General features: G+C 42.3%; 1 protein-coding gene across 4 annotated transcripts in view; it reads right to left on the reverse strand.

Moving 5' to 3' along the window:
* Positions 1-12,199, reverse strand: part of Ccdc191 (coiled-coil domain containing 191) — a 75,612-nt gene that overhangs the window by 41,944 nt on the left and 21,469 nt on the right. For all 4 annotated transcript variants that reach the window (XM_041673090.1, XM_041673092.1, XM_041673091.1 and 1 more), the window contains one exon: positions 10,299-10,449. In XM_041673090.1, the coding sequence (XP_041529024.1) occupies positions 10,299-10,449 (151 nt within the window). The remainder of the gene's footprint in view (positions 1-10,298; positions 10,450-12,199) is intronic.

Consider the following 12,199-nt stretch of genomic DNA (forward strand, 5'->3'; position numbering starts at 1 on the left):
TTTCATCAAGAGAAACCACAAACAACCTAAACAAAGCCCTTATTTATTCCCTTTTTTATCACTTCAAATGAGGGCACATTTTGTAGAATCTCAACTCAGATACACCGGGGAGGCACAAGATGAGGAAAGAAAGGAGGTAGAAGAGGGAAAGGAGAGACTTGCTGGATACAAGATTCACCTTCACCTGTGATTGGGTACACTAGGCTGTCAGGATGGAGGTTTGCTTTTTTTTCTTTCCCGTTGTTATTTCCTTCTCTAGCTTATAGAATACAGCATCTTAAATGCCTTTTTAAATTTATTTATTCAATTTTTCTGTGTATGAGTGTTGTGCCTGCATGTATGTGCATGACGAGGGTGCCTGGTGTCCATGGAGCTCAGAAGAGGACCATGGATTCCCTGAGACAGGATTTAAGGATCATGGAAAGCCATCATGTGGATACTGGGAACAAATGCTGGTCCTCTGAAAGTACAAGTTCAATGTGCATGGATGTTTTGCCTGCATATGTAAGCCTGTGTACCACTTGAGTGCCTGGTGTCCTTGGAGGCCAGAAGGGGGTACTGGATCTCCTGGAACTGGAGTTACAGATGGTTGTGAGGCACCATGTGGGTGCTACAGTCTAACCTGGGTCCTGTGGAAGAGCAGTCAGTGCTCTCAACTGCTGACCATCTTTCCAGCCCACGTCCTTGCATTTTTATCTCTCTCATCATAAAGTTCACAGTAACTTCTGTGTACCATTACACTTTTAACTGTTCATTTACTCATTTGTTTATTGATTCTGTGCACATAAGCAAACGACATACAACTAGGCTATACTACTAGTCCTTTACTGTTCTACACATACTATTTATTAATTCTTAGATTATGATAAAATCAAAATTGTAAGTATTCTTATGAGCCACCTCATCAAATTAAAACTTAAGTAGACTAATGCTGGATGATTAAATTCACAAAGTAAAGCATTAGTGTTAATTCCAAGGCCAAAACTCAAACATTTTGGCATCCTGGTGACTCTAATCTATTAGGTAATTAGTCTATCCCAACAGTGGAAGGCACATTCTCTGCTTTGAATCGAAAGCAAACAACACACAGCTTACCACAGTACAACAGCATTTGCTAGAAACTTACTGAATTTAGGAGAGCAAAGCTGGAGTTTCTAAACTCTATAGTCAGTATGCTCCTTTAAAGTCCCAGGGTTAAGACCCTGGGAGCAAAGGGTGGGTTTTAAAAGTCTGGTGTGGGCCCCATTATGCAGAAGTTAACAATAGCCCAGTGACAGACTCCTGGAACACTGCTTTACTGAAATAAATTTGCTACTGGGTTTCCCCCCCTGCTTGCTCAAAAGCAATCTCATTAAAATTTAGATTAAAAATAAAGAATGAATTGAGGATAGCTGTTTAGCTATTCTTGATCCATAGCAAACACTATTTAGGTAAACACGAGTCTGACGAACCTGCATGAAGAAAACCCTGGTACTCTCGTCTGACTTGGAAGGACAAGTGGCACACTCCCACATCTGTTTGTTCCCTCCACTCTGATGTTAGTCACTTTTCTTATTGCTGTGACAATATTCTTGGCAAAAGCAATTTAAGAGAGGGTTTACTTGGGCCCTGGTCCGAGGGCACATCTACCATGGCAGGGAAAGGACGACAGCTACAGTGGCCAAGCAGTAGGTGCAGTTGGGGCATCCAGCCACACTGTGCCCACAGTCAGGAGGCAGGGAGGAATGAATGCTGTCTAAGCTGGCTTTCTCCTTTTGATTTGCTTGGGACAATCCATGGATGGCTCTTCCCTCTCCCTTAAACCTCACGGAGCACTTTTGCCTAGGTGTGTCTCCTAGGTGATTCTAAATCCAGGCAAGGTGACAATGAGGATCAGAGGTCGCCCTCTGTAGCCCCAGGAAATTGCCTGCTTCTCCTGATCAGTTCACAGTCTAGAACAGTGGTTCTCAAGCGTCCTAATTCTGTGACCCTTCAGTACAGATCCTCATGTTGTGGTGAGCCCCAACCATAAACCATATTATTTTTAAAACAATAACTGTAATTTGCCACTGTTATAGACTGTCATGTAAATATCTGAGGCCACCCTCAAAGGGGTTGTGACCCACAGGTTGAGAACCGATGGTTAGCACTACAATGGTGCCCTAGCCTTTTGCTCTTTGTAACGAGAGCTATTTAGAAGCACATCCGAGTTGGAAGAGGAGTGCATAGTGCATTCTGTTTAAGCCAGGAGAATTCAAACTTAACTAGCCATGTAGCCAACGTGGCCCCTCTTTATCTCCTTACTGCACTCGTCTCTGTATCTGACTTTTCTTGCCGATGAATTCCAACTATAATCACACATTCTCCCCTAGCTCCTACCATCTCTATCAAGCTGCAGTGATCGGCTTGGTATGGTAAAGCACTGTGGGGATGAGCTGTACCTAAGTATGCATCTGTAATGATTTTCCAAATACAATGCTGTGATGTGAGAGGAAGTTTTAAAGCGCAGTGCTGTCTTCCCCTTAAAATCTTCCACAAGACAGCATTTGGTTTCTAACGACTCCACTCGGAGAAGAAATGACAGCCCACCCCGCTAAATCTATTACCTGCACTGCAGTTGCCCTCGCTCTGTTGGCAAGAAAAGCTCTTCCCTGAAGTGTAATCACACTGCTGTCACTGCGGATGATTGACACTAGGTGGAACAGCAATTTGCTATCTAATCTTCATTGTAATTCTAACCCTGTCACCAGAGATGCTTGTTCTGATTAATGAAGTGGGTAACTCATCAAAATTCTTCAGCTATTCCCCTTTTGTCAGAAAGCTCGGTGATAATTGCATCAAAATTCTCTGTCATGGAAAAATAAACAATGAATTGTAAAGAGGACGAAAATGTCAACAAGTTTACAATTTATTGTTGCTGAATGGAGCTAACTGTGGTGCGGCCAGTCGGCCAGTCGGCTAGGGGCCTTGGCTGAGGTCGAATGTTAGGAAGAAGGCTGCTCGCCCATGAACGCCCTAGGGACTCCTTTCTGCTCCCACTGTGAAAGGAACAGACATTCCACTCTGCAACTGGAAGAAATCTTCCAGGCCTTCTTTTCCTTCAGAGATGGCTGTTTGTAGGAAAAAGCACATGGGAGGCACAAAGAACCTGGGGCTTGGAAAAGGATCTTTACCACAGTGAGGTCAGTCTGCAGTGGGCGGCACAGCCTTGACTCCTGGGATGACCCACTCCTGTCTCTTCATCCCCCACCATTCAGAGAAGAGCAAGCTGTCAGGTGCCACGAAAAACTCCAGAGGCCTAAAGTCGGAACACCTCTACCAGGAGACATTTCTATATTCAACCTCATTCTTTCTTCTCCTAAACTTATTTTCAGAAATTTAACAAGCATATCCACAAGCACAGCGGAAGAATAAACCTTCACTCGGCTTTACAACTTATCAACACTGTTGCCAATCAAGGGCTCCGTCTGTCTTCCTGCACCTTTTCCCCACCTGCAGAGTTTAAACATAAATGCCAGACGCAGACACCGGAGCATTTTACCCATAAATGTGTCAGAATGTATAGGTGACATATGGATGTGTGGTAAATTCTTCATGCTGTTAAGAAGTCCAATCAACAATACTGTACTTATTGAGCTGTTATTCTGCATTGGTCCAGAAGAAATATTTTCAGGAAACAATTGGTTAGTCTTACACGGTGTAGCTTACAGCCTGAGCACTCCAGGACAGGGCTCCTTTCCCAGCAGAGCTTGGACTACATTTCAGAATCCCACCATATCTTTAGGAGAGACTGATCGCCCCTTTTCATGGCCTTCTCTTTTCCTTTGAGATGCTCTCATCCCCCACCAACCCCTTTTTTCTGCTTCATGTCCTCCAGACCTGGCGCTCACACACATAAATGATGCTAAGAACACATCTTATCTCAGAGTACATCAGGCAAATGCTTGTTTCAGCTCCAGGGTGGCCCAACAATAAGACGAGAGATGTCATTGTCCTCACCCACAGGAGATTTTTATAAATATTCACCAGAAATGCCTAGTGTTTAAAAAATTATTCTACTCTGTAAATTTTTAGAGACTGGCCTGGACTTATGGCATAGGCTTTCTCTTTAATTTTTTCCATATTTTTTATTTAAAAAATTTGCTTTTCATTTTTTCATACCAACCCCAGTTCTACCTCCCTCTACTTCTCCAGCCCCCTTCCCTTTTCTATCCCCTATCCACTCCTCAGAGAAGATAAGGCCTTCCTTGGGGAGTCAACAAGGTCTGGGATACCAACGTGAGGCAGGACTAAGCCCCCTCCCTCCTGTATCAAGACTGAGCAAGGGATCCCACCATAGGAAATAGGTTCCAAAAAGCTAGTTCATGCACCTGGGATAGGTCCTGGTGACTCCCAGGGCCCCCCTCAACAGATCAGGCCGCATGACTGTCACCCACATTCAGAGGGTCTAGTTCAGTCTCATGCAGGTTCCCCGCTGTCAGTCCATAGTGTGTGAGCTCCCACTAGCTCAGGTCAGCTGTCTCTGTGGTTTTCCCATCATGCTCTTGACCCCTTGCTCATATGATCCCTCCTTCTTCTCTTTACCTGAACTCCAGGAGCTCAGCCCAGTGCTCAGCTGTGGATCACTGCATCTGCTTCCGTCAGTTACTGGATATAGATTCTAATTAATATATTCTTTTCAGAAAATAAAACAAGCAACAACAAAACCAAACATATTGAAGAACAGGTGTTGCTGGAGTACCTGCCGAAACTGCATGAGGCCTTGGTTCAAGATCTAGCACTGAGAACAAACATTGCTGATGAACAGGAACCTCTCTCTGGGCCTATAGCACTTTTAAGGATCAAATACTGCTCTATGCTCCAGTTCACTCATGAAAATGGGCAGTTGGGTTGCTTGTGGGGTGAGATGAGGAAAAAATGACAAGAAAACTCTGTGCCGAAACTGATAAAAATTTTAGTGGGAAATTTTCTGTAAAATTCACTCTATAAAAGTAATGCATACATGTCTCCAACACCTTAGCAAATGTAGCCCACACAGTGCCTTTGGCAATAAGCCTGGGGGCAGGGTTTCACCAATCTCCACATGCTTCACGCACGCTTTGGCATCTCTCTTTCTCTATAGCTGATCTGCAAAGAGGCCCCCTCCCCTGACACTACAGAGGACAGTGGCTGTTTTTGTGCTCTGTGGGCATTCTGATAACAGTAAGATCTTTGGAAAGGAACCATACTGCACAAATGAGGTTCTACTTAACTACAGTTTCCAGCATCCTGCCAGGAAAAAAAAAGCAAGGTCTCCCACCCCCCCCATTACCATGTCTTCTTGGTCTAGTTTAGGGGGGATTTTTGGAAAGCTCTACACCACAGGCATAATATTAAAAACAATTCCTGTGGGTCATTACTATCTTACCCTCTAGCAGAAAAACCTCACCAAATACACACATCCAAACCTTCTCCCCAGAGAACACAGATTTAGGCTAATATCACCCCATGCTCCATTGTTTTCTGCCACCTTCCCAAGCAGAAGGGATCACAGAGTTGCTAATCATATTAAACAAAAATGTATTTCAGAATAGAGAATTAAGAAGGCACTTTCCAAACAGTGTTAAGATTTCATAGTTAATCCCATGTTGTTTCTGCTAATTAGCTACGACACATGAATTGCTCAATCTCCCTAAGAGATTTCGCTGCCAGATCAAAGAGAAAATAGGATTGACTCTACTGGAAAGTCGCTGTCCAAAAACAAGCTGCTGACAGAATGAGGGGGAAGCTGAGGAGACTGGGAGGAATGACATGAGGGCCGCCATACTTGAATGTGTGCACTGAGATGGGTGGGGGGCAGAGTCTCACACAAGTCTATCAGTTTTCTGGCCCACCAGCCCCGGGACAGCCAAGGCAAGTGGGCTGCTTTGGGTCTGAGCCCAGCTTGGGTTACATAGCGAGCTGCCAGTCAGCAAAAAACCCCAAGACTGACTAACTAACTAACTAACTAACTAACTAAATGGCTTAAGATGAAATGTTAAGAATTTAGAGGTACAACTAAAATCCAGAATCAAAGCATAAACAATGATGGAGACCTAGACTGGAGCGACTCCTAGAAAGAGATTCCTTAAAGTCTTCTCAATAATATTCTTTTTTTTAAAAAAAAATAACTTATTTATTTTATGTGTATTGGTGTGAGAGTGTCAGATCCCCTGGAACTGGAGTTAACAGAGAGTTGTGAGCTGTCATGTGGGTGCTAGGAATTGAACCCAGATCCTCTGGAAGAGCAGCCAGTATTCTTAATAGCTAAGTTATTTCTGCACCCCATGATAATATTCTATATGAATATTTCTATCAGGTCTGTGTTGTGAAATATGCTGAATACACAGCCTGTTATCTTGCCCTGATGCGAGTCAAAGGACATTTCCTCTTGTTCATCTCGCGGCTGGTGAAAGCAGCTTTGGGCTCCTTTAAACCAGACCTGTCCTGGAATTTAACAAAAAGCTATCCTAAAGGCCAGCTGGCCTGGGCCTGAAAAAGCCTGGGATAAAACCGGACTCGCTGAACATAGTGGACAATGAGGACTACTGAGAACTCAAGAACAATGGCAATGGGTTTTTGATCCTACTACACGTACTGGCTTTGTGGGAGCCTAGGCAGTTTGGATCCTCACCTTACTAGACCTGCATGGAGGTGGGTGGTCCTTGGACTTCCCACAGGGCAGGGAACCCTGATTGCTCTTTGGGCTGACGAGGGAGGGGGACTTGATTGGAGGAGGGGGAGGGAAATGGGAGGCGGTGGTGGGAGGAGGCAGAAATCTTAAATAAATAAATAAATTTTTAAAAAATGCTATCCTATTTCCAGCCACGTCTATGTAAAAGTATGAGGAGTCAGGATGGTAGATTGTGTTTACTGTGTTTCAGAACACACTGCAGAAATACCAAGTTAGAGGTTCAAGACCCGTATCATCATAAATAATGCAGCCACACTGAGGGGAAGAGAAGAACGTAAACAATATTGGAAAAAAAAGTATTTTGACTGAAAACTGTAAGGCTAAAAGTAAAAAAAATACACAAATATTGTACTGTAGTTAGATTTGCTCCTATAATTGTTTAGGAGACAGTTTACACAGTTCAGGTTGGCCTCTAACGTAGCACGTATCAAAAAAATGGCCTTGACTTCCTGATTCTCCTACCCTGCCTTCCCAGTGCTGAGAACATATGTGTGCCCCATAACACCCAGCTCTTGGATTAGCAATGCTCGAACTACATTATAGCAAAGAAGGACTGAACAACAAGTCAATAGACTGTATATAAAATCAGTAATTGCATACACCATGTAGGTGATGTTCTAACAGGGTCTCTCTCAGGGGAAACAACTTTCTAACTGACCACTAGATTTGTTCAACACTGGAAAGGTCTGATGGTGGGGATTCAAACTATCTAGGTAATTTTTATAACTTTTCTATACACTGAAATCAGCCTTCAATACAGAACCTTAAACAATAATGTATGAGAAAAAAAATCTGTGGCAAAACAAGGACCATTCATTCAAGTGTCGTCACTCTTACCTTCTAAATACACTGACACATCCTTTTTAAACAAAGCAATCAGATTTAGGTGGGACATTAGTTTCATTGTTAACTCTCTAGTTCCATCTAAAATATATTTATTATATATACAACACATAGGATTTTTTTTTGAGACAGGGTTTCTCTGTGTAATAGCCCTGGCTCATTCTGTACACCAAGTTGGCCTGAACTCACAGAGCTCTACCTGCCTCTGCCTCCTAAGTGATCCACCCACCTCTGCCTCCCAAGTGCAGGGATTAAAGGTGTACGCTACCACCACCTGCCGGGATTTTTTTTAAAAAAACTGTAGAATAGAATCCACTGTAAATTTTAAATTAAAATTTTAAAGAACACATATCTTATGCTGGCATGCCTCCCTTGTGCCATCTCAAGATACCCTGAATATCAGTTCTTTTCCTATTTTCTCTTATTATTTTATGGTATGAGTATATATCTATACAACACTTACATGCCTGTGCCTGTGGAGGCCAGAAGACGGTGTGGGATCCCCTGAAAGAGGAGTTACAGACAGTTGTGGGCCACCATGTGGGTACCGAGAACTGAAGCTGAGTCCTCTGGTAGGGTAGTCTATGTGCTCTTAATCACAGGGCCATCTCTCCAGACCTCTCTTCGTGTGTGTGTGGGGTGTGTGTGTGTGTGTGTGTGTGTGTGTGTGTGTGTGTAGCCCTGGCTGTCCAAAACTCAATATGTACACAAGGCTGGCTTTACACCCCAGGGATGCCCCTGCTTCCCAAGTGCTGGGTCAGGTGTGAGGCACTGTGCTTAGCCCATTTCCTACTTTTTCTTAGCAATCTTTACTGTTGTTCTAGAAGCATACACTAATCACACGTATCTCTTGAAGGACGCAGAACCTAAGAGTCCCTGTTAATCTTTCTCACATGCTAGTCCTAACTCTCAACATTTCCTTCTACTTCGTAAATTAAAACTTTGATTAAATTTTAAATATTGGAATAATGATAACTTCCTTCCCATCAATCAAGGATGTCACCATAAAATATGTTCATCTTTTAATAACTCATGTTGACTACCTTTTTCCTTTTATCTTAGTTATCCATATCACAAATTCTTTTATTGATTTTAAGGACCTTATTAAGTCTGTTCCTACATTTGTCAAGCTCCCTCAGCATCTTCCTACTCTCTTTTCTCCTGTTAAATCCACTCATTTATGTATTCATTCTATTAACTTTCATGAATTTTAGCAATGCCTGGAGCCCTAATGTAGGTGTTGTGAGGCTAGAAAATATACATATTTATCTTTTCTCATCCAACCATCTCATTTACAAATCTGCCAAGTAATTCATTTTATATGAAATGCTATAATCCCTAATTCATACTTTGATCAATTGCCCTTCATCGAAAAAGCTGCTTAAATAACCTGAGAAGCTGTTACGGTTTGAGTCTGATGCCCCCAGAGGCTCGTGTTCTGAATGTCTGGTCCACAGCTGGTGGCGCTATTTTGGGAGGTTCTGGAAATTTGGAAGTGGGGCCCTAGATGGAGAAATAAGTCAGTAGGGCAAGATATTGAGGGCACAGCTCTAGCCGTTTTGAGGCTGGCTGTTTCCTGTCTTCTGTGATGTAAATAGCTGTCCTCTACCCAATGCTCCTGCTGCCATGATGTTCTACTTTAATGCCCAGGATCATGGAGTGAGCCCTCTGAAACCATCGCCCAAAGCGAAGCTTTTCTTCTTCACATCATTTTTCCTGTCAGGTATTTTGGTCACATGATTCTAAAGTAACTGATATAGAACATACGTATTTGTCAATATAAAGTTAGTTATAGGTGCAAAGGACATAGGTCTCATTAAGTTGAGCTAAGTAACCTTCCTTGAATAGATTATTCAACCATCTACTTACTATACTAGCTCTTTGGAAATAAAAATAAAAATTTAAAAGCTTTGAGAAATCATTAGTTTTTGTTTCAATAAAAATACTTCTAAAGAAAGTAAAACAAAGGAAAAATAAAAAGTAGATCTGTCATTAGTGAGAGAATGGACACAAGTTATCATCATGTTTGGATTTCAGATACTAAAGGGCACGTGACAGAGTTGTTCTTGTGACATTTGCATAATGCAGACATAAGTGTCCTTAAGACTGTCCAAGCAGAAACCCACTGCTCAGAAAGAGCCAAAGGGCAGTAGTTAAAAGTTATTCCAGTATGCCTTTAATCCCAGCACTTGGGTCTCTGGGAGCTCGAGGCCAGCCTGGTCTACAAAGTGAGTTCCAGGACAGCCAGGCTGTTACACAGAGAAACCCTGTCTCAAAATCAAGAAAGGGGAAAAAAGCCATTTCAAAGATGTTATCCAGAAGGAATACCAAGCACAGCTCTCAGTCACCCAACACTTCTACAGCTTAGCAGAACATCTCACAATAGGGACCTGATGCACTGACCAGTGGGCCAGGTCAGCAGGCAGACGGGAACAAATGGTGGGGCTGGTTTAGGTATTTAAGATAAATCTCAAGGACTTTGTCTGTCTGTCTGTCTGTCTGTCTGTTTGTCTATATATCTATCTATCTATCTAGCTAGCTAGCTTTTTTGAGATATGGTCTCACCATGGAGCTCCAACTATACTTGAATTCACTATGTAGCCCAAGCTGGCCTAGAACTTGTAGCAATCCTTCTGCCTCAGTCTCACAAGAGATGGGATGACAGGCATGACTCACCATACCCAGCGGACTTCACTCCATCTCTGAGGGAGCACCCTGTTGTTCATGCTCCAGGCCACTGAAGGAGAGGCGCTGTAATTCTCACCTGGAGATTTTCTTTGAAAGTCTGGATAAGGATCTCTCTCATCTTTCTTTTTCTTTCTTTTGCAACTTCTTCTTCATCCAGATAAACATGAGCACTTTCCACCAATTTTTCTTCTGGATCCCGCTGAGAATCTTCTTGTCTCTTTTTTTCTCTATTAGTAATAATTTTTAAAATAGTTATTACAGTTAGTAATAAGTAATTATAGCCTACTGTACTGGAATGAATGCATACTGAATATTCCAGAGTAAGGTGAATCAAAAAAAATTTAGTTTGTTATTTTGTAACATATAATATAAACAAAATAAACTTATTAAGTACTTTGACAAACAGCCCAGTAGATGCTTTAATGAGGCATTTTTATTGACATTACTACTGATCTATACAATAATCAGTTTGTCGGTACCTATAAAGTACTCTGTAATGTAGACAGAAGTTTTCTTTTTCCTTCTAAAAAACTTAGTGAGTGTGTTTGTGTGTGTGTGTGTGTGTGTGTGTGTGTGTGTGTGTGTGAGAGAGAGAGAGAGAGAGAGAGAGAGAGAGAGAGAGAGAGAGACAGACACCCAGAGACAGAGGGAGGTGGAGGATCAGAAAACAACTTTGGGGGAGCTGGTTCTCTTCCACTGTGTTTTGAGGCAGAGTGTCTCTTGTTTCTGCCACTGCACTTCCTATTCAGGGTATCTGTCCTGTCTTTGCTACTCATCTTGCTGTAGGAGTGCTGGGATTAGAAATATCAAATATGAGTCCTTTCTATCAAATACTATCAAACTTTTTATTTAGGACAAGGAATTAAAATCTTTTTACACATCCCCCACTTGGTAAGATTTTTTTTTTACAAATGTTTTATCCCCCCTATCCAGTAAACCTTTGTTTACAAAAAGACCCCCTGGTAGGAATTTGCTGGTCTAAAGCAGGGACCCTTCCTCCTCTGAGCAGCAGCTCCTCTCCCTCTCCTCTCTTTAGACGAGCTGACTGAATACAATTGTGAGGCTGGACCCTGGTCAGTGGGGGAAATTAGCCACCACCTGAGTTAGAGTAAAATCCAAATGTGCTTCCTGATCAGTGTGTCCACTTTTCCAAATAGACAAACCCTTTTTCTTGACCAAAATTAAAGTCTTGCCCAGACACTTCAGTTGGAGTGGTGGTCTCTTTCTATGGGATCCAGAACAACTTCTAACAGCACTGGGTCTTTAGTTGGTTCTGGGGATTGAACTCAAGTTGGCAAGCTTGTGAAATGTACTTTTCCCCCAGATCCTTCTCCCCAGCCCCATCTGTTCTTATTAGAGTGCTAAATGAATCCTTAAGTAAAAAAAGGAATGAGATTCCTATGATGGACTTTTTCAGATTTAATAGAATCTAAATTACTAAGGAGAGAAGAGAATCTAGAGAATCTTCCGACCTCCATCCTCTTTCCTCCCACAGGCCATTGTCCTTCAGTTACCAGCTCAAGTGTGCTTGGAGACCTGCCTGGTTTTTTTTTTTTTTTTTTGAGGTCGTCTCACGTAGCCCTGGCTGTCCTTGAACTCCTGATCCTCCTTCCTCCAAATGGGGAGTGACAGGCGTGTGCCATTACTTTTATGCAGAACTGGGGATCAAACCAGGGCTTTGTGCATGTTAGGTAAGCATTCTACCAACTGAGCTACCCCCAGCTCCCAATGTTATCTTTTTATTGGAGTCAGTTACAGATTATACACATAAAGCATGCACCATTAATGATGTGGAGCACATGGTGTGGAAACCCATATCAGCTTGGAATCACCTAGTCAGGTAATCACCTAGACTTTCAGGAACTTTACAAATGTAGAAATTCAAGTAGAGAAGAATCCAGAATCCAGACACTGTATCGTTCATTTTCATGTATCACACAATATTATGTCTTATTGCTGATACCAGCCTGTTTTACT

The sequence above is a fragment of the Microtus oregoni genome, unplaced genomic scaffold (assembly GCF_018167655.1).
Source record: "Microtus oregoni isolate MIOR12 unplaced genomic scaffold, Mior012 000023F_ref0000262, whole genome shotgun sequence".
In the NCBI taxonomy this organism is placed as follows: Eukaryota; Metazoa; Chordata; class Mammalia; order Rodentia; family Cricetidae; genus Microtus; species Microtus oregoni.